A 26,645-nucleotide genomic window follows, 5' to 3' on the forward strand; every position below is an offset into this window, starting at 1 on the left:
GTGTCAGCATCACTCATTCATAAAAAAAAACTGGAATGAGAAATTCATATCATAATTTATTTATTTTTTATTTTATGTATTTTTCACCTTTTGAAATGCAGGACTTCCTCATGGAAAGATCCATGCACAATCCTACTGCTATTCTTGGATCAATTCAAATGCTAATTTGAAACTGGACATTTTGGGAAATCTTGTATATCTAGCAGCAGAGACCCAAAATAACTAAATAAGGGTTGTTCATTTCAAATATTATTTCAGTGTCACTGCCAAAATTACAGAAGTGCTACCAGTATCATTGGTAGTCTAAAGCAGTGGTCTCCAACCTTGGCAACTTTAAGACCTGTGGACTTCAACTCCCGAGTTCTTCAGCCAGCTTTGCTGGCTGAGGAACTCTGGGAGTTGAAGTGCCACAAGTCTTAAAGTTGCCAAGTTGAAGACCCCTGGTCTAAAGTCTTTATTGCTGCTCTAATAGTGGGGAAAAGAAAAAAAGCAGATGGGGGTAGGGAACAGAAGATGGCAATAGCCAGCTTGTGCAAGAAGAATGAGTAGTTTTCCCTTAACAGATTTTGCCCAGAAGCTAAATATGCAGGAACTGTTACTTAGCCAGCGCTATCCAAAGACTCTCCGTGGTCTCTGGCATGACTCAATGCCAAAGGCGCACAGAGCACTGTTACCTTCCAACTAAGGTGGTTCCTATTTTTCTACTTGCATTTTTACCATGCTTTAGAAACTGCTAGGCTGGAAGAAGCTGGGACATTTGTTACTGGATAGTAACAGAATAAACAGCAGATACCAAAATTTATTAGTACATTTGATAATTATTTAACATAAGTTATGGAGGTGGTACATTACCCAGGAGGCTACCAGTATTATTACAGAGTAGCTGTTTGGCTGCCTATTAAGATTGCTAGTCCATTGGTTCATGCTCATGCACTATCCAGAAGTACACCACAGGGAACAAATTGCTTTGCACTTAGAATGACTCATGGCATTCTGCAGCATCATTCACAAGCATTCTTCCCTCCATTGATGTCACTTCACTTTTGGGGAGATCCAGCACCAGTTGGGTTTGTACTTCTACATGAGCACCATTATTTTTCCCACCAAAGGGTACTTATTTATTTACTTGGGTTCACCGACAAAACCGCGAAGCCCTTTTCCGCGCCAACATAACTGCGGAGGGCAAATCCACGCCGTCCAAAGCACTAAGCAAAATGCGACCCTAGCGCGCCGACATAACTGCGGAGGGCAAATCCGCGCCTTCCGAAGCGCTCAGCAAAATGCTTTTACTAGCATTCAAAAGCTAACCCTAACCCTAACCCTATTCTAAACCTAACCCTAAACCCTAACCCTAACCCTAACATAACGCTAACCCTAAACCTAACCCTAATCCTAAACCTAACCCCTAACCCTAACCCTAAACCTAACCCTAACCCTAACCCTAACCCTAACCCTAACCCTAACCCTAACCCTTACCTTAACTTAAATCGGCTTTCTGTCGCCACGCTGTTCTAAAAGTGCCCTTCTGTCACCGCGCTGTTGTCGCCGCGGTGGATGACGTCGCGGTGATGACATTGCGGTTTTAGCGATGCGGTTTTGTTGGCACGCTTTTGTCGTGCGCAGCTTTTGACCGGTCACGATCTACTTGTATATAACATGCTTTCAAATTATTAGGCTGACAAAAGCTGAGGCAAGTGAGGAAGCTTACCCCATCACATGGTGCTAGATTCAAACACCAGAGCAGGTTTGCTTCTTCATGAGACTTCTCCAGCATTTTTAGCCACGGAGCCATCATACCTCTACCTTTGATTAAAGTAAGCTTAAGAAAAAATATGTACGCTACATAGCCTTGGATTAACAAATATTTCTATCACTGGAAAAACTCTTCAGTATAGCTATGAAGTTCAGCCAACTCATTTGTTCTGGAAACAAATCATGCAGACAATATATCTTTGTTAAAAATAGAGATAAGGTTAAGAATAAAATAGAAGATTACTTAAAAGTATGATTGTCCCTTCAAAAATCACTTCTCACTTATTACATGGCCCACAAAATTACTTAATGAAACAAGTTCCATCAAGATCATTACTTCTATTATTCATGGGACCTTACACAAACTTGTTTATTGATTTAGAGGCCCATAACATGGCAGAGTTTGAACACCCCAACCCTCTTCTGTATTAGAAGAGTACAAATATTTTGCTGCAGAAAATTAAGTGCTGACCCCATGAAAAATGTTACAATTCAGCCACAGATTAAAAATTATGAAACAAATTTGTGCAAGTAGTGTATATTGCTAATACAAGCTTTTTGGCAAAGTAAAATTGAAAATGATATTACTAAAGCAATTTATTTGTGAACATCTTTGAAATAAATTGTGAAAATTACTGGCATTGTAAATGCAACTGTAAAGTACAGTACATTTTCCCCAACAAAATTGCCATTTGTAAAAATGGTAGAATTACCCAGCTGTTTTCTTCCAACAACACTATCCAAACCCCAAATACTGAAACTCTAAAAAGTGGTATTGAAAAACAATCCCTTACTTCCTATCAGAAAAAAGTAATTTTGGCACCATCACCGAAAGGTAAAAGTTTGTTATACATTTTATATCCTCACAACGGCTTCCTCCTCCTTATCCCCCACAATACATACTATCTTAACTTCATCATGAGGCAGGTTTTTTTGTACACATTTGAATATAGGGTCAAAAGATCTTGTGTAAACCCCACCTGTCTCTGTTCCACAGCTATCTCCTTTCCAGATTTAAGTATTTTAGAAAGTGCACTTAGAGAGCCATCCAACAGTAAGCAAGTGCACTATAGGGTTAGCAAAGGAAGTTTCCAAAGAGGGGGGAAGGAAATAATTATCAAATCTAATTCAAAGAATCTGACATTTTTCAAACATCACACACCCATGCACACTCACAGTCCTTTAAAGAAATAGTATCCTACCTTAAAAAATTATTGCAGTCTTGTCTGTAACTTTGAAAGGCAATAAAATGGAGATTATTTTAAACTAACTTAATAGTCGTTTTAAAAAATATAAAGGGCAAAAATAAGTCTTGAAATTTGTTTTAATTAATTCTGCTGCAGCAGCTGCTCTTCTGGAACAGCATAAAACTTTGGATTCAGTTAGAAAATGTAAACACAAGGGAGGAGTCAGAGGGTACAATGAATTCAATGAATTTGAACCTTCATAAAATCAAGTAAACCTGAAGCAGCCTAAAGAAAAATCTAACAAGCTACAAATTGAAGTGCTCCCCTCCAACTGCCCTCTCTGAAGTTTAACTCACCTGATAAACCATGAGCTCAGCCTTGAATCGCCTAAGCAAGTGACAGATGCAGCTTTGTAAAATATTTCCCTAAAACTATTAAGCAAATATGTGTCTGGGATTCCTAGACTGCATATGTATAAATATGAAAGGAAAAAAGAGTAATATTGCCATAGGTGTATATCACAGGCCACCCACCAAGCAGAAGAAATATATGACTTTTGTTAATCAGCTAACATACCTTTGAGGGGCTACCACAAAGAAGAGGAGGTCCTTCTATTTTCCAAAGCACCAGGAGGCAAGACAAGCAATGGATGGAAACTAACCAAGGAACTAAAGAAAAATTTCTTGACAGTGAGAACAATAAACCAGTGGAATGGTTGCCTTCAGAAGTTGTGGGTGCTCCATCATTGCAGGCTTTTACAAAGAGACTAGACGGCTATTTGTCTGAATGGATAAGGGATCCTGCTTCAGCAGGGGGCTGGACTAGAAGACTTCCAAGGTCCCTTCCAATTCTATTATTCTATGACCAAATCTTTATTCAGTCCACATTCTAATTTATGTTCTATTTGTGACAGGCTACAGATTTTATTGGTATCAGCTACTGTATTAAAGACCCTTTACTACTCACTTCATATTATTTCCCAAAAATATGATTTTTCCTTACAACTTTAGAATGAATAAACTTCAGTTATGTAAAGTTGCCTCATCAAACCTAAAGCAAAACATATTTCTAGCTGTAATTGTCCCAAATCTCACCGCAGTCTACAAATTTCCCTCTAAATTCTATAAATAAATATTTGAAAATATTCTTAGATAATAAAGTATATATAACTATTGCAAATAGATAGTTTTGGCATAAGAAAGTTTCTTTTTTATAAAGAGTTTAATTATATATTTTCCTTTATTATGCATCACATTTCCAGCTTTGCAACAACAGTATACTGACTGTATCAAGTCCTTTTAAATACCGTATATACTCGCGTATAGGCCGACCCGAATATAAGCCGAGGCACCTAATTTTACCACAAAAAACTGGAAAAGTTATTGACTCGAGTATAATCCTAGGGTGGGAAATGCAGCAGCTACCGGTAAATTTCAAAAATAAAAATAGATACCAATAATGTTTTTGAATATTTATTTCAAAGAAAAACAGTAAACTACGGTGTATTCAATGAAATACTTCACTTCACCTCATGATGCTGATGTCCCGCTGTGATGATGATGTCCCGTGCAGCCGCAGGAGCGATGTCCCGCCTCCTATGACACACGGCACAGTGATTCCTATCATTGGATCACTGTACCAGAGGAGGTGGGACATCGCTATGTGGCTGCTTGCCATAACAGGAGGAGGTGGGACATCGTTGCAGAGCGGCAGGGAGGGGGAGGAAGGGGAATCGTAAGACAGCCCTGCATTACATTAGAACGTGAGGAGGGGGGATGGTGCGGTGCGCGCTGCGCGGCAAACTGACACAGAGGGAGGGGAAACTCACAGGGCACTGGGCCATTCACGAGTGTCACCCAGCGGCATGGCCCCGCCCCTTTTTCTCCTCCATTTCGGGCAAATTTTTCACTGACTCGAGTATAAGCCGAGGCGGCTTTTTTCAGCCCAAAAAGTGGGCTGAAAAACTAGGCTTATACTCGAGTATATACAGTATACATAGTATTATACACCCTGATTATAACTATTATTCTCGTAATCATACAGTATAATCTCTTTTAAATACATAATATTATACCTCATAGTTATAACTAAGAACATTCTTTTGACTTTGAATTTTGAATCAGAAAAAAGGGCTGTCTGTGAGGATCTTGAAATTCCACTATAAGTCAAAATGCTTTTCAAAAAGTCAGATGTGACTTAATATTTCCACATGGATCAGACAAATTGAATATCTGCAAATACCTGTGATCACCATAAAGATGATTGATATAAGTTACAACAATAACTTTAAAGCCTGAATCATAAAATCCAGAATTCAAAGTTGAATTTTTAAAAAACAAGTGTCCTTATATAAAACATTTTCTGCAGGATATTAGCATCAGAAGTATTCAGACAGTCGTCACTGACTTTATTATTCCTTTCTCACTTTGAATGCAGAATAGGGAAATAAGCAGATAATGAATGTTCCATTCCCCAGGGCATCGGATTTGACTCAGAGTCTCACAGTTCTTAATATATTGCTAAAAATATAAATGACAATGTTTCCAAAACTGATTACAAGATGTGGAAAGCATTATTTTTGGTTTTGGAAACTGAACTAATTGTCAAGATTATTCATTTGAAGAATGTAGGCATAATCAGAAGAAACAATAATCATAAGAATCAGTTCAAACTTGGGAGTCATGAAACCATGTAAAAGGCAAATAAGCAGGTTCAAGAGCAGTGAAAAGGCAATTTCAAAGTTTTCTGGAATTTGCAATTTTTTAACCGACAATTTATCCACTATTTTGTTCAGATTGCTTTGTCCATAACAGATTTATTAAAAATGGGAAAGGCACTAAGCCAAAGCCCAGCCAGCCCTTAGGTTGGACACTGGAATGTCAAGCGTCTTTGAAAAAGCAGCCTTTGAAAAAGCTAAAAAGGCTTTTTGCCACAGAACCATTGTTAAAAAAACCAAATCCAGAGAAGCCATTCGTAATTCAAATGGATGCTAGTGGTGTGGCAGTGAGGACAGAATGGCTACAAAAAAAATGAGAAGGATGATTTACAACCATGTGCATAACTTCTCAGAAACTTTCAGATATTTAGAGAAGGTAGGAAAAGGAAGCTATTGCTGTCTGATGGCTCTCCTAATGTGGAAGCAATTTTTAGAGGGCAATAAAATCTCATTTGAAATGTGAATGTATCGTAAGACTTAGAAGCTTTAAAATCCCCAAGGAATTATTTCCTGAGAAAGTCAGGTGGACTCAATATTTTAACTATTTAATTTTAGTCCCCAATACATACCAGGAGGATGGATGGATGGATGGATGGATGATTGATAGATAGATAGATAGATAGATAGATAGATAGATAGATAGATAGATAGAGATAGAGATAGAGAGATAGAGATAGAGATAGAGATAGAGAGATAGAGATAGAGATAGAGATAGAGATAGAGATAGAGATACACTCACACACATATATTACTATCCAGATCCATTCTTCTTTTGAGGAAGCAGCATGTCAAAAGTGAAACATTGGCATCTACATAACTCATCATTTCAACTTGTCATTAAAGGAAGGTGGGAGGTCTTGGTTACGAGAGGGTTAACTAGATAAACAAAACTTCTAGAGCTCCACTGAAGTTCGTGAGAAACTGGAAACTTTAAGGACAGTTTAGCAGGTGTGCAAGTGGGACAAGATATGGGAACTTATTTATTTGATCTACATGGAACCAAAAGTGCAGGGTTGGGCTGGGGAAACCATTGATTAATACTAGGTACTGGAGTCTGAGAAACTCAGAGTTAGTTTTACTTCAGCCTTCTATATTATGTATTCAATAAACCAGTAAGTTTTTCAGGTCAGAAAATGATCCTGGACTTTTATTTGGATACTCAAGCTGAATGTTGACATTAAGACTACTTGTATCCAATAGTACTTCATTTTAGTACTTAATATTTAACATGGATATTGACAGATACAATATCATATTAAAATAATTTAGAATGAGCAACTTATAAACACTTCAAATATGCAAACAATTGATACTATTAACAGTAGAAAAAATACTTCATGTTCCAGATGTGAAGTTTTTAATACAAATTTCTATTTTAAAATATAGAAATATTAATATTTTCAGACAAATTAATAATGTAATCAACACTTAAATCTAGTATTAGAAATTAATTCCTAATGTCATGAACATCAAATTCATACAAGACCTATCAAAATGTACAAAACCAAACATAGACCAGAAACTGTACACTGCCTAAATTTCTACACTATTTATTTTAGCTAAATAAATATTTAAAACCACACATTTCTTTAGTAACATAAATAGCCAATGCTTCAAAACAAGATTTACCAAAACCATGCATATGGAAAATATGCATGGTTTTAAAAATATTTATTCAAGTGAAATGAAGTTGAAATAACCACCTTTGATTTTTTTCTTCATGATAGTATTATAAAAAAATTCAACAGCTATGTCCTTTAGTTCAAAATAAAGAAGAAAAGTAGTGATGAAAAATGGCCAAAAAGAAGTTTGTTCTGTGTAAATTCCTGACGGCCAGAAGTTGATTATATGGTATTCTAAAATGCCCAAGTAAGCTTAGGGAATTTGAAAGACTTGGTTATCAGTATGCATGGCCACAATTTCTAGCTGTGCAGGGTGTTTTCAAACCTCACCAATGTTAACCATATAATTTTTCCATTGCTTATGCTAAAGTGGGCCTCTTTTAAATGGAAACATATACATAATTATTTTGCAGTGATGATAAACAAACAATGTTACAATACAATAATTCAGGCTTACTTTTAACCTACAACAATGAACAATGATACGGATAAAAGGAACTTCGAAGGTTTCAACTTTCCTTCTTTTAAAAAAGTCTGCTTTGATGTATTTATGGAGCAGCTTGCCTGAATTACTCACTTCTCCTTTTCAGCAATTTAGCTTCTCATTGTACATACTGGTAGTTCAAATTAAAAAAATGAAAGAAAATGCAGGGAGGTGGGGGAAATAATACAACAAAATCTCAAGCCAGCAAAGATTATTCCTCAGTCAGGCAAAGATTACTCATATGACATGTGAGCTAGATAATGACGTGCTTCTGACAAATGTAAAGGTTTTCCCAATTTTGCATGGTTGTCATTTTCAAATACCACCAAATTACAGTAGTATATATTATGTATTCTTATTCCAGAGTTCAATATCTATCTAACCATCTCACTCCTGGGAGAAATTTTGGAGTGCACTAAGAGCCACAATGGAAAAATATTCAAAGCTCTATTCGCAATTAAAGTTGCATCAGATAATATTGTATGCAATCCTAAATTTTTACCAATCCTAGACTGAATCAAATTGAAGATTAATCATAATAATAAGGCGGTACAAAACATGAACAATAAGTAAATTATAAAATGTGCTTCCAGGAGCAAAACACCCTTCTTCAAAACTCTGGAGTATGTGCAACTGAAAAGCCTGGATGGTTCGCTTCAAAGGATGTCTCCTGCTGTCTGCACATGCATATATCTATGTATGTTGACAGGTATATCATGTCATGTTTTCACATGTATGTGCAAATATCCACAAACATACTTTGAAACACAAGCTTTTCAAAGGATTGGCTTCTTTAACATTTTGTGAAGGATACTTCAGTCAAGCTAACAAGCGAATTACCTCTTTCAAATACTATGCAATGTCTTGTAAAATACCGTGTTTTTCTGAGTACCTTTTTCCCCTCAAAAAGAGAGTAAAAATCTGAGTGTGTCTTATACAATGAATACAGCATTTTTGGCCTCCCAAAACCCCGCCCTCTTCACCATAAGGGGAAGCCATGCATAGCCTTTAGGAGGCTTATAGAGTGCTCCTGGGGGGAGAGCAGAAATGAGCAAAAAACAGGCCATTTTTTGCTCGCTTTTGCCCCGCCCCAGCCCCCAGGAGCACTCTATAAGCCTCCTAAATGCTATGTATGTCCATTTCACAAAAAAAGTGCCATTTTTGGGAGATCTGCAGAAAACTTTTTATTTTGCCTCTTCAAAAACTTGGTGTGTCTTATACTCCGGTGCATCTTATACTCAGAAAAATACGGTAATATTTCTGAATAAAATAATCTAGGTACAAGATAGATATTGATAGAGTGAATGTAACAATGTTTGCTTTAATTAAAAACAATTAGTGTGTGTTTGTATGGGTGTTTAACAGTTCTCTAAAGTGCAAGGGCCTGGAATGCTGCAGAAACAATATGTTTCTATGTAATCATCAAGTCATATCCCAAAAATCACAACTGAAGAAGCAGAATCTTTCCCAGAGTTTTATGTCACTTTAAAACTCCGCATACTTTAGAATTCTGCACATCAGCAGTTTATGTTGGCTTTCTAACAGGCCAGCAACTAGTGCAGTTCCTTGCAATATATGTTGTGGTAAGCACCCAGCCATTGCATTCAGCATTGTTTGAAGCTTCTAAATAAGTCCCAAGACCAACTTCACATAGAAGGCTATGCCCTTATAAAAAATTAAGAGATAAATTAGACATTTGTCATTATATTTATTCATCCAGCCATGATACTTACTATCTAATGCTAATTTCTCTATCTTGACCAAATCTGTCAAAAGTTTTACCTTCTTGAAGGAAGACTTAAATATTGTAGTAAAACACTTCATAAAATCAAAATAGCAGTCATGTGGAATGCTACTGGGGACAGTCAGTTGAGCTAAAGTGCTTGAAGATGTTCACAGATACAGAAAACACTGCTTTAGTGGAAAGGCATGCTAGCTAGCAATATTGACAAAATATGTTAAACTACAAGCAAAATTGTTTGAACTACAATGAAATAATGAAATATTTGATTCATTCGTACTATTCAAATATTTAAAAAAACAAAGCAGAGGAAAGCTCCCCAAATAATTTTAGCCTCTCCCTACTTCTCTAAAATTATGCACCAATTTCAAAACGTTTACTGAAAAGAGAAAAATGTTTTAGTAGAATTTATCATGTAACCTGCAATTAGTACTGGGAAACAGGACTTTAAACTGCTTTTAAAGTTGGATTCTATCTGTTCTTAATACTAATGACTGTCACACTTCATTTAAAATGATTTTCCCCTTTCAGGACACTAACCTTTACAATCAGGATTGAAATATGCATAAGAATCCCAGCAAAACGAAAGAATCTGAGCTGTTATAGTCTATTATTATTCCATGGACATTTTATAGATATTCATATCCTGAAATATTGTAACAATATTGATTCACTGAGGACATTAATGCTCATCATGAGTCTTTATATAAGAAAAAATGATTCTACAGAATGAGAAAAGGGTGTGGTGTGGGGGGGGGGCTTCCAACAGATCAGTGGTGGGTTTCAATTTATTTTACTACCGGTTCACTCATGCACACATGCGATTTTCTGCACATAGCGCAGAAGCATCCAGGCGGGTGGGTGGAGCCTCCCACCACCACCACTACCGATTTGCCCAATCTGCAACAGATGCTCTAGTTATTTCCCAAATCAAGCCTTCTATACGTGAAAGAGCTTCTTCAAAAAATATATATTTAATTCTTCATTCTTAATTTTCTACAGGGAAACAATTTTAGAAAAAAGAATAAATATATTCGGTAAACATATTTATTATTTAACATAAAGTGTTACAGTATATACCTCTTAGTATTGATTTCTGCACACTAAATCAGATCAAAAATGGCAAATCAGCTACTGAAAAACTGCATAGAATGCATCTTAGAAATTGATTATTTTTAATAGTACTAAACTTCTCACTGTACAAATTCTACATTTTAACAAGGAAACAGACTAAAATTACTTTGGATATTAACCCCTGGGCTTTTGCTTCTTTTCTTCCTGTCCAACTGCTATAACCACATCTCTGGAAGTGAACATATGCAAAGTATAATAAAAAAGTTGAAATAGAATTGCTCAATCCAAATTTGAATTTAGTCACAATTCTGTATCTTTGCATATGGAAAAAGTAACATGAGTTGCATGAAAATATGTAGATCATACCAATCCAAAGTGATTTAACTTATACTACAGCTTCTATTATTTTTCCCAAAATAGAGAAATAGGCTTCCATGTTTTATCTCAATGCAGAATCTTTCCAGATAAGACTTAACCAGCAATTCTCAACAGGAGCAGATAAAGATAATAAATAAATGGGGATGCCCCTGCGTATAGGAAGACCGTCTGCTCCCTCAACCACCTTAGACTCTTGGGACCTTTTCAGCCTTACCGGAGGAGTGCGCACGTAGGAATGCAGTGTGAATGGTATGCCTGATTGATGACTGTACCCACTTTTAATTTCATCATTGTTGTATTTTTTGTGTTTTAACTGACCTATGTGGGGAATGCATGGATGAGTGGCTGTGTTTGTGTGAGAGGAGGATTGATTCGAAGGACCTGTCAGGAAACGCGGGGGCTATAGGGGTGGGTGGAGGGACTACGGACATGGGAGTGGGCTGGAACATTACGGTCTTAACAGGGAGGGGCAGATATGGCGGGGACTTTAGGGGCTGGTCATTACCGGGGAAGGAGGGCTCGCTACGTCATAGAGGATTCCTCCTTCGGCCCTATGAGTCCCACTACAAGGCCAGATGGCGCGAGTAATCAGGACCCTGGTCTCAGGCTGCTGTCGCTAAATGCCAGGTCTGTAGTTCATAAGACTCCCCTCGTCCGGGACCTATTTAGACGAGAGGGCAGACCTGGCATGTATTACTGAAACCTGGCTGGGCCCGGAGGGAGGATTCCCCCTCACTGAGATGTGCCCAGAGGGTTTTCAGGTGCTTCATCAGCCGCGATCCCAGAGAAGGGGTGGGGGTGTGGCTATTGTTATCTGAGAGTCTCTAGTACCTCGTAGGATCCCTGCTCCGGAGCTTGTCGGGTGTGAGTCCCTGCTGGTGAAGTTGACCTCAAGGGTCAAGTGGGCTTGCTGTTAACGTACCTGCCTCCCAACAGCGTTGCAACAGCCCTCCCCTCGCTCCTTGAGTCAGTAGCCGAGCTGGCAATTGAGTTTCCAGGCTTATGGTTCTGGGGGACTTCAATTTGCCTTCACTCGTTGAACACTCTGATGGAGCGCAGGAGTTCATGGCTTCCATGACAGCCATGGGCTTGACCCAAGTAATTCGAGGCCCCGACTCACTCGGCGGGTCACATGCTCGACCTCGGTATTCCTCTCGGAGCAGTGGAGTTGTGATCTTGGTTTGAGGGATAGCGAGATGTTACCCCCTGTCATGGTCGGACCACTACCTACTGAGGCTTGACTTTCAGAGACCAAACCCCCACTGTAGGGAGGAGGAACCGATTAGGTGGTTCCACCCCAGGCGACTTATGGACCCTTTGGGCTTTCAGACGGAGCTTGGCGTTGTTCCTGATACCCTCGCCTGCAGTCCGGCGGAGACTCTGGTTGCTGCTTGGAATTCAGCAGCAGCAGGGACTCTTAACCGGATTGCGCCTTTACGGGCCGATCCGAGGCAGTGGATCCAGGAGGGCCCCTTGGTTTACTGAGGAACTCTGGGAGATGAAGCACCAAAAGAGACGCCTAGAGCACGATGGAGATCCAATAGTCCGAGTCAGACCGAGCACATTTAACATCCAGCATCAGAGCTTACCTCCGGGCAATTAGGATGACTAAAAGAACACACATTGCCTCTCTGATTGCTTCCGCTGAGTCGCGCCAGCCGCCTTGTTCAGGATAACCCGTTCCCTCCTAAATAGGAGGGATACAAGCGATCCTTTGCAAGGCAGAGCTGAGGATTACGTCCAATTTCTCGCGGATAAAGTTGCTCGGCTTCGGGCGGACCTGGATTCCAATTGCGCAGAACCAGCTGAGGCACCAGGGGAGAATCTGGCAGGACATCACTGGATTGATTTTCAGCTGTTACCCCCGAGGACGTGGACAAGGCCATGGGAGCTGTAAGTACCGTCCACATGTGTACTGGACCCGTGTCCCTCCTGGCTGTCGCTAACAGCAGGGAGGTGACATGGGGCTGGATCCAGGCGGTTGTTACCGCCTCCCTTCGGGAGGGGTTCTTTCCCCCCGCTCTAAAGGCGGCGGTGGTGAGACCCCTTCTGAAGAAGCCATCTTTGGATCCAGCCATCTTAAACAACTATCGTCCAGTCTCCAACCTCCCCTTTGTGGGGAAGGTTGTTGAGAAGGTGTAGCCTTTCAGCTCCGGCGGTCCTTGGAGGAAACTGATTATCTAGATCCTTTCCAGTCGGGATTTAGCCTGGCTACAGCACGGAAACCGCTTTGGTCGCATTGATCGATGATCTCTGGAGAGCCAGGGATGGAGGTTATGCCTCCATCCTAGTGCTCCTTGACCTCTCAAGCGGCTTTCGATACCATCAACCATGGTATCCTTCTGCGACGACTGCGGGAGGTGGGGGTGGGAGGCACTGTTCTACGGTGGTTCTCCTCTTACCTCTCGTACAGGTCGCAGTCGATGTTGGGTCGGAGGGCAGAGATCGACCTCTAGGCCCCTGACTTATGGGGTACCGCAGGGTTCGGGTCCTGTCCCCCCTCCTGTTTAATATCTACATGAAACCTCTGGGTGAGATCATTCGACGGTACGGGATAAAATACCACCAGTACGCGGACGATACGCAGCTGTATCTGTCCGCCCCGTGCCAACTCAATGAAGCGTTGACGTGATGTGCCAGGGCCTCGAGGCTGTTAGGGACTGGATGGGGTTAACAAGCTTGTACTCAATCCAGATAGACTGAGTGGCTGGTGTGTTTCCCTCCTACTATTGGCCAAGTGTTCCATCTCTCAGGCTGGGGGGGCCAAACAGTACGCCCCTCAGACAGGGTCCGCAATTTGGGAGTCCTCCTGGACCCACAGCTGACTTTTGAACACCACTTGTCAGCTGTGACCGGGGGGGCATTTGCCCAGGTTCGCCTGGTGCACCAGTTGCGTCCCTACCTGAACCGGGAGGCCCTCACAACAGTCACCTCGCGCCCTTGTGACCTCTAGACTGGACTACTGCAGCATGCTCTACATGGGGCAGCCCATGAAGAGCATTCGGCGACTCCTACTTGTCCAGATGCAGCCGCGCGAGCGATCATGGGTGCACCTCAGTTCACCCACGAACACCTATCCTCCGCGAGCTGCACTGGCTGCCTATTGGTCTCCGGATACGCTTCAAGGCGCTAGTCGTCACTTATAAAGCCCTTCATGGTATTGGACCTGGGTACTTGAGAGACCGCCTGCTGCCAATTACCTCCACCAGACCGATTAGTTCCCACAGACTAGGCCTCCTCCGAATTCCATCCGCCGGCCAGTGTCAACTGGCGACTACCCGGAGGAGAGCTTCTCTGTGGCTGCTCCGACCCTCTGGAACGAACTCCCCGTGGAGATTCGCACCTCACCACCCTCCGGGCCTTCCGCAAAGCCTTAAAACCTGGCTGTTCCAACAGGCCTGGGGCTAAAGAACCGTTGCCCCATCTCGAATGGTATGATTGTTGCGTGTTTTTAAATTATGCATTGTTTTGTGTTGTTATTAATTTGTCTGTATCCCCCTTCCCTGGTTTGAGTTGTGAGCCGCCCTGAGTCCCCCTTCGGGGGAAAAGGGCAGCATACAAATGAAATAAACATTCAAACATTCAAAGTAGACAGAGAGATAATACGCTTTAACTCATTGGATATAGGTATAGGTTGCCTTTTTCAACAAGAATAAGAAAAGTATCAAGCATGTTTCTGAGCAGATATAATACAGAAATAATGGTGTTATAGCAACTCTCCCCTCTTCTCCACAGTGATTTGCAGAGAAAATAATGTTCATATCTCCTATACTATTTCCATTTGTCAGCTTCTGCCTTGCTGTTGCTTCAGCTGCCATGAAACGGGAAGGGGGGGGCTTGTATTTGGGAGGGGTTAATTGATGTGCTGGAGGAATGTTCTAGGATGTGCCAGACGTTGGATTGCGCATGCGTCTGTGTTTCCCGCCTGCCTCAACGGCCTCGACATTCCATCTTTCGGCCTGTCTTTTTGAAGTTATCTCACACCTGACACTTGAAGGACTTATGATTGGACTGGAGCTTTGATCCTAAGGGGGGGGAACGGGCTATTCTATATATCAATTGCTTTCGCGCCAAATTAAGCAGACTTTGCTTTGCTACTGCTCGCTTACCATTTATAATTAGTAAAAGTACTTTTGATTTCCAACCATGGAGTCTCTTAGTCTTCTTTCCTAATTATGGAATGGAGTGGTGCCTGACAAGAAGCAAAGTCTCAAAAAGAAACCCTTTCCAGGAGATTTACGTCTACCGAGAAGGGAGATAATGTCTTCTCCGATCAGAGAGGAGGAGGGGGCCGTTGGAGGTGCGGATTCCAGTGGAGTAGGACCTCCCGACCTTTCTCTACACGAGCCCAGCCCGCCTGACTTATCCTTACACGAAGATTTATTTCAACTGCAAATTTCCAGCCAGCCTGAACCTGCCCCCCCCACCCCGATGGTCAACTTCGGTGGGACAAAGAGAGACAGAGACAAGCTGGAATGCTGGACTCACCCAAAGACCACCCAGACAACCTTTGCTGGAGCTGGGTGCCGTGAGAAACCCCAGACGACTGAATTCCCTGACTATTGGAGCCAAAGGTACTTTGGGGAAAGAAGGGGAGGCGATGAAGGAGAATGCCGAAGCTACCAGCTCCAGGGGCCCATGAGAAAACCCCAGCGGAGTGAATTACCTGATTATTGGGGTCAAACTTATTTGGGGGAAAGAAGGGGGGAGGAGGAAAGAGACTGGAGAAATTGGCAACGTTACCCACGCCCGACATCTCCCCCTCCCCCTCGGCCTGCTTCACCCCCTGCAGCTAGAGGTTTTGCTGACCAAGGAGGGCCTCCCCCCTGAAGACATCGGATGGCTAAAATCCCTCCCTTGCCTGTGCGTTACAAGGGTGATTCTGCTAGCCTGGCCTCTTTTCTTATGCAGGTGTTTAATTACATGGAGATTTATGGCCGAGACTTTGAAACTGACATCATGAGGGTCAGAATGGTTCTTTTGTCATTAGATGATGAGGCTGCTAAATGGTCAACTGCTTTGCATATGTCTGGCTCTCCCCTCTTGGGGAATTTCAACCGCTTTATGGAGGCTTTCCGCCAACGTTTTGATGACCCGTTAACTGAGAAGCGAAGCAAATTGAAGTTTTTAACCTTTGAACAAGACGATAGACCTGTCGCCCAATACATCCAGGAATTTCAGTGTCTTTCCCAATACATGAGAGGCTGGGGGAAGGACGCTCTACTGGACAGATTTGCTGAAGGATTGAATGAAGACATTTATCAGCAATGTGTCAATCGTAACCTGCCTAGACGTTTAATCACTTGGTTTGAGCATGCAGCGGACGCTGAACTCGACTTAAACCCGTCTCCGTTATGCTAAAGAGGAAAGAAGGAAGCGGAAGGAGAGGGCTGCCAAGTCCCTCCCCCTCCAGCCACTCAATCACTTTTCAAACGACGAAGTGAAGCGAGGGGGCCCCCTTCTGGCCTCTCCAGGCCTTTAACATGTTTTCGCTGTGGCAAATTAGGGCACACCGCCCCCGAATGCCGTGCTAAATTACCCCTCTCTGCGCAACTCCCTCCCAAACGTGAGGAAAAGTCTGGCAGAGGCCCTGAAAAGAAGAAGAAGGAATCGGCTTTCGCTGGGGAATCCAACCCCCCTCCTTTTGCCCAGCCATTAAAGGGAGACGCGAATGCTACCTCCTCTTCTTCGGAGGACTCCGATGACGACACATCGCCTCACTGGGTGAGTTCAAACAAGGGGCCCCTGCTAATCCCTATTGAATTAAAAGTTCCTCCTGAGGGGGAACCTGCCACCCTCCTGGCCTTACTTGATTCCGGCTGTTCCCGATCCATGATCAACCCAGCCATGGTGGAGAAATTAGGCCTCAAATTGCGCACTTTGAAGACCCCAATTGTATTTTGCCAAATTGATGGATCCATTGCGGGGGGGGGCGCCCATTTTTTTACGGAGCCTTTGGAAATGAGGATGGGTACCCATACTGAATTAATCTCTTTTGTGGTCGCACATAGCATGGACAGGCCACTCATTTTGGGCATCCCATGGCTCCGGAAGTGGAACCCTCACATAAATTGGCGGACAGGCCGCTTACGCGTTCGCTCGAAGGTGCCTCCAGTGGGAGAGGGCTCTCCGGACCAACCTATCACTGACGTTCCGGAAGTGGCCGCTAGAGGGCAGGAGAGGATTGCAGGGGAGGAGAAAATTCCGAAGGAATATCTGGATCTTAAGGACGTCTTCAGCGAACAATCTTCGGACATTCTGCCCCCCCACAGGCCTATTGATTGCTCCATAGACATTTTACCCGGGGTTAAGCTCCCTAAACCCCGGATTTACTCCATGTCGCCCAGGGAAATGGAGGAGATGCGTTCTTTCATTGACAAAAATTTGAAACGTGGTTCATTGAACCGGCTCGACCCAAAGTGGCTGCCCCTGTACTGTTTCGTGAAAAGAAAGATGGTTCTCTTCGCTTATGCTGTGATTTAGAAATCTTAACGCTGTATCAACTCAGAACCTCTACCCACGTCCCATTGATGAAGGACTTGTTGGCACAGCTAGGGAAGGGCCGCATTTTCACTAAATTGGACTTGTGAGAAGCTTACTATAGAGTACGCATTAAGGAAGGGGACGAATGGAAGACTGCTTTCAACTGCCCTCTTGGTTGCTTCCAGTTCCGGGTTATGCCTTTTGGCCTACAAGGGGCTCCTGCTGTTTTCATGCAACTTATTAATGAAATCTTGCACGATCATCTCTACAAGGGCGTTATCGTATACCTGGACGATATCCTCATTTATACTCGCAGTTACGACCACCACGTCAATCTGGTGCGCACTGTTCTGAAAAAACTCCGTGCCGCTGACCTTTATGCTAAATTTTCTAAGTGTGAGTTTCACCAATCTAAAATTGACTATCTGGGCTACCGCATCTCCCCTGATGGCATTGAAATGGACCCTGAAAAAGTGAAGGCGGTCACTGAATGGGACGCGCCCAAAACTCGTAAGCAATTGCAAAGATTTTTGGGTTTCGCTAATTTCTACCGTCAATTCATTCCCTCTTTTGCTCAGATTGCCCTCCCTATTACTAATTTGCTCAAGACGAAAGGCGACCCGAAGCCTAAACCTAATAAGCCTTTAGACTGGAACATGGAATGCCAAGCGGCATTCGAGAAACTTAAACGCCTTTTTGCCGCTGAACCAGTTCTTAAGCATCCTGATCTCGACCGGCCTTTCGTCGTCCAGGCTGATGCCAGTGATGTCGCCGTAGGGGCCATTCTGCTGCAAGCCAACGACCAAGGTAACTTGCAGCCTTGCGCATACACCTCCCGTAAACTCACTGACACGGAGCGGCGTTGGGCGGTTTGGGAGAAGGAGGCTTTCGCCGTCCGTTGGGCCCTCGCTACTTGGCGCCATTTCCTAGAAGGCGCTAAACACCCATTTGAGGTTTGGACTGACCACAAGAACTTGGAAGCGTTGCGAACGCCTCGTCGTCTCTCCCCCAAACAGATGCGATGGGCCCAATATTTCAACCGTTTCAATTTCACTCTAAAGTATATCCCGGGCGGAAAGAACTTCATGGCGGATGCTTTGTCCCGATTACCTCAATATAATTGCTCTAAACTGAGTATCGTTCAACCGCTCCTGGCAGCTCCGGTACTCACACGTCAGCAGACCCAAGCTCAGAGGGAAGTGCCTCAAGATCTACTTTCTGACCTTAAAAAAGCTCTTCCTCAAGACGACTGGTTTCTGAACCATCGGAACGAGTGCACCATGCGGGACGATCTACCGTGGATTGGTGCTAAATTATACATCCCCGCGTCCCTACGTCTGGTCGTCCTTCGTCGCGCTCATGACTCCAGATTGGCGGGTCATTTTGGGTTCGTAAAAACTTTGCACCTCGTGAAGAGACAATTCTGGTGGCCCTCTTTAAAAAAGGACATTGAACTTTATGTGGCCAGTTGCCCAGTTTGCGCTACCGCCAAAAAACCGCCGGGGAAACCGCAGGGACTACTCCAGTCCGTCGCTCGCCCGGTTGCCCCTTGAAAGGAGATTTCTATGGACTTTATTGTTGAGCTTCCCGAAAGCCAGGGGCATACCGTCATCTGGGTGGTCACTGATTTGTTTTCCAAGCAAGTTCATTTCGTGCCTTGTCACAAAATTCCTTCCGCCAAGGCATTGGCTAAACTGTTCCTTTCACACATCTACCGTTTGCATGGGGTTCCCGACCGTATTATCTCCGATCGTGGGGTCCAATTTACATCTACTTTTTGGAAGGAATTTCTCAAACGCATTGGGTCCGCCCAGGGCCTTAGCTCCGCCTACCATCCTCAGACTAATGGCGGCTGTGAACGTACAAATTCCGTCCTTGAGCAATATTTACGTTGTTTCATCAATTATCAACAAGACGATTGGGTCGACTTGTTGCCACATGCTGAGGTGGCCTACAACAACTCGGTTCACTCCAGCACGGGGTTCACCCCTTTTCGGGTCGTTTACGGCCAAGATTTTGTTCCTATTCCCGAATTGCCTACTGCCCAACCACAGGTTCCTTCAGTTGCGGACTGGAGTGAGCGTCTCAGTCGCATTTGGCCTCTGACTCTTTCCACTTTGGACGCTGCCCATAAGGCCCATAAGAAGCAAGCCGATAAGAAACGCTCTCAGCCCTATGAATACCGCATTGGGGATTTGGTGTATTTGTCCACGAAATTCTTGCACACTACACAGAAATCAAAGAAATTGGGACCCAAGTATGTTGGCCCTTTCCCTATTGTGAAAGTCATCAATCCTGTTTCTGTTCGTTTACAATTGCCCAAACACCTCAACCGAATCCACCCGGTGTTCCACATCAACCTCATCAAGCCTGTTCGGGTTTCCCACTTACGCCCCCCAGATGAACCTCCGCCTGCTCCGTTGCTGATTGATGGGGAACATCATTTTGAAGTTCGTGAAATTCTTGATTCCCGCAGGCACCGTAATCGCATCCAATACCTGGTAGCTTGGAAGCACTTTCCCCCCTCCCACACGGAATGGGTTGATAAATCCCACGTTCATGCTCCCCGTCTGCTACAGAAATTTTATGCTTCTTATCCCGACAAGCCTTGACTTTTCTCCCCTCCCTCTTCTTTTTGTGTTTTGTCGTTTGTCTGTTTTGTTTCTTTTTTTTTCCCAGGCCTGACAGCCTTTTTTCTGGGGGACGGCCGGATGTCAGCTTCTGCCTTGCTGTTGCTTCAGCTGCCATGAAACGGGAAGGGGGGGGCTTGTATTTGGGAGGGGTTAATTGATGTGCTGGAGGAATGTTCTAGGATGTGCCAGACGTTGGGATTGCGCATGCGTCTGTGTTTCCCGCCTGCCTCAACGGCCTCGACATTCCATCTTTCGGCCTGTCTTTTTGAAGTTATCTCACACCTGACACTTGAAGGACTTATGATTGGACTGGAGCTTTGATCCTAAGGGGGGGGGAACGGGCTATTCTATATATCAATTGCTTTCGCGCCAAATTAAGCAGACTTTGCTTTGCTACTGCTCGCTTACCATTTATAATTAGTAAAAGTACTTTTGATTTCCAACCATGGAGTCTCTTAGTCTTCTTTCCTAATTATGGAATGGAGTGGTGCCTGACACCATTGGACTCTCAACAGGCTAAAAAGTTTCCTTAGAATTTTATGTTTGAACAAGATTGCAATATCATATTTTTAAAGCTCAGGAATCCAATGTTATCTTTGGCATGAACAGAATTCTGGAACTAGGATAAACTTGCAGAATGTAAGAAATTATACTTGGAAAATAAAATGTAGACGCAAGTAAATCTGATCTTAGCTTATAATTGTAGTTCTATGACCCTCCTTTGACTAAGACATTGAGAGCAGCTGAAGTAAATTTTAGAACATATTTTACTCACCTGGATTTTTTTCTGGGGAACTCGAAAACACCAATTCAACTCTTCCATTTTCAGGAAAATGATCATCTATAAAATAACCACAGCAGAAAATAGTTCTGAAAGATTAGGGATCTTATGAAGTACATACAAAACAGAGTTGCAGAACAGAATAGAATATCAGACATGAAATAAAATCCCAATTCTATATTCTGACTTTAAAAATCCATGGCATTTTCACTGAAAAGAGCTTAAGTCAAAACTAAATTATATAATATATTTAATTTGGCAATATTTGGATCTCTATTTTATCTGCAATATTTCCTTTTTTTAAAATTCCTTTTAAAAGGAAATAATTGTTTTCAGGAATTATTGCCTGAACAAGAAATAGAACATAAGAAGCTGACTTAATAACAATAGCGATAGGACTTATATACTGCTTCACAGTGCTTTACAGCCCTCCCTAAGCAGTTTACAGAGTCAGCATATTGCCCCCAACAATCTGGGTTCTCATTTTACCTACCTCAGAAGGAGGGAAGGCTGAGTCAACTTTGAGACTGGTGAGATTTGAACTGCCAAATTGCAGGCAGCCAGCAGGCAGAAGTAGCCCGCAATACTGCATTATATCAACTGCATCACCATGGTTAGAACAAGACATTATAATGATCTTAAACCAAATAAATTCCAAGCTGTATAATAAAGCTGCCTGGTATTAAATTTAGTTTAGTATTGTTTACATTTTGTACAGCACAACTTTAAATTCTTTACATTGAATCCATCTTGAACTAGTCTTCTGCAAGCCATAAAGAAATAAATGAAAAATACATAATAGCATTGCTATGTGTTTACACTCTTGTGTTCATTTCAGATGGGCCTGAGCAGAATGAATTCCCTCCCCCCCCCAAAAAAAATAGCAATGATATGATAATGATATAAGTTGTTCATAAAGAATATATTCAATTCTTCATCTAGTACCATGTTTGTTTAGTACAAAAATGTGCTTGCAAAACATGCCAACTGCAGGAAGGAACAAAAAAACATAATAAAACATAATGGACAATTATGGTTCATCCTATGACATTCATTCTATTTAAAAACAAAGGTAGTCTCTTTCTCCCTCTGGGATGAATAACTAATGGTTCTAGTATGGTCAGTTAAAACAACTATTTTCAACTATAATAGACATTTCATATATAACTTTTATAAATTCTTAGATTTTTCTTTCTAAATTTTATTCAACTCTGTGTATATCATACTACTTTCTGATCATACATATTGCATTTATATTCTGCTACAAATCTCCTGCTATTTGCCTGCCATTATCTTCAATTAACCAAAATGGTGCATTAAAACACAAAATATTTTGAATCAAGGTATCTAAAATCTGCTAATTTAAAGAAAGCATTCAAAATGGGGACTGTTACTCAGGTGTAATTGAAATGTTAAGATCTTCAAACCAGTTGTATTCACAAAGTTGTGGCCACTGCACAATAATTGTAGTCAGCCCTGGTCATCTGATTATGATTTCTGACACTCCCTGCCAGTTTCTCACAAGTCAGTGGGGAAGCCAGCAGGAAGTTAGAAGAGCCAAGGTGGTGCAGTGGTTAGAGTGCTGTACTGCAGCCACTTCAGCTGACTGTTATCTGCAGTTCGGCGGTTCAAATCTCACCGGCTCAGGGTTGACTCAGCCTTCCATCCTTCCGAGGTGGGTAAAATGAGGACCCAGACTGTGGGGGCAATATGCTGACTCTGTAAACCGCTTAGAGAGGGCTGAAAGCCCTATGAAGCAGTATATAAGTCTAACTGCTATTGCTATTGCTATTGCCATGGTGGCAACACAGTGGTGATGGCACAGTGGTTAGAATGCAGTATTGTAGGTAATTTTGCTGACTGCCAGCTCCCAGCAGTTCGGCAGTTTGAGTCTCACCAGCTCAAAGTTGACTCAGCCTTCCAAGATTCCACCTTCCAAGGTTGATAAAATGAGGACTCAGATTGTTAGGGGTAATATGCTGACTCTGTAAACCACTTAGAGAGGGCTGTAAAGCACTGTGAAGCAGTATATAAGTTTAAGTGCTATTGCTATTGCTCCCGTTCCCACTGCATTTTTGCGCATCCACTGTAATTCTTTTTTCTCTGTTTAAATAAGGAAATATCTCTGAAAGAATATTCTAATGGTCATGGGTCATATAGGATATTACAAAGTTCTTGTTTGAAAGTACCAACTTAGAGATAACCATTTCCAACTTCTAGATAGCAAAGATGCAGAAAATTTCTGCTTTATAATTTCTCTTTCTAAGATGGTGACTTGCCTATGTTTGCATCATCCAACTCTTCTTTGTTAAATATTAGACCATATCCTTGAACAGCACCAGTGTGAAACTGCAGTCGGAAAATGTTACTTTGAATGCCGTGCTGGTATTCTTTATGGCAACACTTGAGCTAAAATAAATAGATAAATAGATAAACAAACATTCATACATCTATGCATTCCTGCAACTTCAAAGTGTCTGGGCAATTACATAAAATATACATAAGCAGCAGTATTTCATTCCACTAACAGATGCATAGCAAAGACAATAGAAGATGGATTGAGACTTGGGAAATCAAGATGCAAGAAGGACTAGCCATATAGCTTATCTGATGGCTCACCAAACTGCCTCCTGGTGTTATTTGTTAGCAAAATCAAGGGAAGGATGGAGTAATTGGAGCAATGCTACCCACCCAGATATGAAATAAGACCCATATAAATTAGAATTTGAAATTTGAAATTTTCAGAATTATATATCATTTTCACTTAATATAGTAAAATATTAATTAAACAAAATTCCCAGGAGTTATTTCAATATTCATTTTTAATTACTTTATTCATTCTACCAGAAAATGGGGATATTACATTGTTTTGGGATTCAATAAGAAGAAAACAAGTGAGAGATTCAGATTAACTATATTTTTTTCCTCTTTTATACAGTTACCCTACAAATTCAAAATGTCTATACTTGTAAAATAAAATTATTTACTATTCTGAATACTTTAAAACATTTCTGATAGTTCTTATGGTCCCTATATTATCCAAGTTATCCTATTATGTACAATGAAGTTATAGCAGGAAATAAGTGAAGCTAATTCTCTCAGAAAGTGGTATGTTGTGTTTGACCTGAACTATTTTCATTAATTCTTTTGACAAGATGGGCCTAGAAAGCCTCTGCACCAACCTGGAAGCCAAAATGGGGCACGGGGGTGCCACGCAAAGCCCCAAAAATGCAATGCAAGCACCCCATGCATACACCCCACCCCCCACACATGTGTACATGCAACCCCATATGCGCCTCGCTTCCCTCTTATGTGCAGCAGAGACACAAAGAGCAGTTGGCCGGCTGGAGGCATGCACACATGCATGGCGGAGCTGGGCTGGCATGACAGCTGGCGTGCCCACAGAGAGAGCTCTGCGTGCCATAGGTTCGCCATCATGGGAGTAGAAGATGCTGCTTCCTTTGGAAGAATTTGCCAATATGAATCAGACTTGCTAGTTCCCTGATTGCATTCAGAATGACATACAAAAGGGGTTATTTGATAGAACACCTTTTAGTGATATTGCTATTTAAGATGCTTTAAGCTATTGTGGATACTTTAATGTTGCATTTTTTCTTGTAAATTGCTGACTTATTTTTCCAATTGCAATGGGATATAAATGTAATACATTAATTAATCATACAAATATATTTCACCAACTAACTAGATTAAAAAAAAGTTGATTTTGGAATCAGTCCTTTCTTACAAATTTTTTGCTTGAGGTCATCCTCAAAATATTAAATCTGCTAAGAATAGTATATTGTATATGGCCTGCCTAACGTTAACTTAAACATTTAGTGATGTAGTCTTTAAATGACTCTAGAATTCTATCCATTATCCAAAACAAAGTTAATGGAACACTTACCATTATATCTCCTTTCAACAGCTGGGCTGGTTCAATTGCAATGCAGACTCTGCTTTGATTCTCTAGCCCTGTGCTACTGAAAAAAAGGAGAATCATGTAAATAACATATTTGAAATATTTTCAAAAGAAAAAGACTTCAACTGCTCCAAATCCAATATTACATAATAAAAATGCAATCCTGTTGAGACTGTATCATGAACATCATTCTTTCCATAGGAAAAAATGAAGTTTAGATCTAAACCATGTTTTGCTATACATTTTGCTAAACATCACTTAGCTTTGTGATTTACATAACATAGTGCATAGAAAAGGCACACGTCAAAACTGTTTATGTCTACTTACTATACTTCTGATGTATAAACTGGCAGCATGCCCTCATACAACTTCAGAAATGATTGACAACCTAAAAGGGGAAAAATTACAAATATCTAGACTTTTTAAAGGAACATGTACTATAAGTAACACATGTGAACCTGTTGCCGAGTGCCAAAATGCAGTCATGTGAATGGGGGGGAGGGGAATCCAGGACATTTTACAATAACTAGACATGTTTCATGGGCCATAAAGCACCCATTTCAAGGCCATAGTGATTGTAAAGGGTGGTTAAATGACTGGTCATAAGTTAAAGACTATCAAAATTAGCTTTGCACATCAATGAAAAGAATAATACTTGCAAAGACTGTGTATAATTTAACAGGATATGGTATAACTCAGACCATATGCGCATGGGCGAGGAACATGGCTGCTGAGTTCGCCGCTCTGGCTTCGTACTGAAAGAAAATCTCGTGGAGAGGAGGAATTTGTGCTCTGGAGCTGAGCCGAGGGAGGCTGGGGGTGGTGTGAACTTCTTGCGGTCCTGGAGCTGGCAGTGGACCGGCAAATTTTTACTCTTCCGAGCTGCCAGCTCCGAAAGACGCCGGCACAGTTGAAGCCGCTGACGCCGCCCAACACCGCGGCCCAGCTGGTTTGAGAAGCCCGACCTCCCCCTTCGTGTTTGCTGCCTGACCGCCGCGACTACAACCTCCGCTGTGCCGCTGGCCTGCCGTCGCCGGCTTGAAAAGCGCCGCGGCTCAGCTCAGCTGTTTTGGGACTTCATGGCCAAGCTGCCAGGGGAACTTTGATCTTCCCCCGACTATTGTTGGTTGCTGCGGCCCTCGTTGTCTGTTGGCTCGCTGGCTGTGGGAGCGTTGTGTCTCTTTCCATCTGAGCCGCCTAACATCGCGGCTCGAACGAACGAGCGTAGCGGACGGTGGAGATTGGAACTGACTTAAACAACGAGAGAGCTGGTGAGAGGGGAGTTTGGGAAGCGTCAGGGACGCAGAGGGACGCTGCCTGTTGCTGGCCACCGACATTGCCGGCCGTGGTTACCATCTAATGCCGCCTAACATCGCGGCTTGAACAGAAGGAACTGGTGGAGACCGTGGAGATTAAAGAAGAACTAAGAGAGAGTTGGTGAGGGGGAAATTGGCCCCTGGGACAGAGTTGAGGGAAGGCGGAGTGTCCTGTGATTCAGAGCTGGCAGCGGACCGGCAAACTTTAATTTTCCGAGCTGCCAGCCTCCATAGACGCCAACATTGTTGGCTAATGAAATTGACCACCTTGGACTTGTTTTTGACGCGCTGGGCCCTAAGAACGTCGGGCCCGATTATTGAATGGAGCGCCCCCCCTCCCCTTCTACCAGAGATAGGCTTCCCTCCCTCCCTCTTTGGACTCTTTGGACTCCTTTGATCCTGGAAATGTCATCAAAAGAAGCTGTTGAAATGAACACACTTACCAGACTTCTTGCTACTATGATTAACTCCCCGGTTCGCATCATTGCAGCTGACTCCCGAATTCACTTTACCCCCCAGCCCCTCCCCCCCCTGGACTATACTGAACTTTTCAGAAGAG

At 42.3% G+C, this 26,645-nt stretch overlaps 1 protein-coding gene across 3 annotated transcripts in view; it reads right to left on the bottom strand.

Annotated features, from left to right (window-relative positions):
- Positions 1-26,645, bottom strand: part of TNS3 (tensin 3) — a 162,936-nt gene that overhangs the window by 82,143 nt on the left and 54,148 nt on the right. For 2 of the 3 annotated variants that reach the window (XM_032238255.1, XM_032238254.1), the window contains exon 1: positions 2,955-3,068. Coding sequence is in view for 1 of the 3 variants with exons in the window: in XM_032238256.1 (XP_032094147.1) it covers positions 20,846-20,911; positions 23,131-23,260; positions 24,756-24,831; positions 25,098-25,158 (333 nt within the window). In the remaining 2 variants the exon portion in view is untranslated. Of the gene's footprint in view, positions 1-2,954; positions 3,069-20,845; positions 20,912-23,130; positions 23,261-24,755; positions 24,832-25,097; positions 25,159-26,645 lie in introns of those variants that run through there. The other variant, XM_032238256.1, reaches the window with a different exon arrangement.

The sequence above is a fragment of the Thamnophis elegans genome, chromosome Z, assembly GCF_009769535.1.
Source record: "Thamnophis elegans isolate rThaEle1 chromosome Z, rThaEle1.pri, whole genome shotgun sequence".
Taxonomy (NCBI): Eukaryota; Metazoa; Chordata; class Lepidosauria; order Squamata; family Colubridae; genus Thamnophis; species Thamnophis elegans.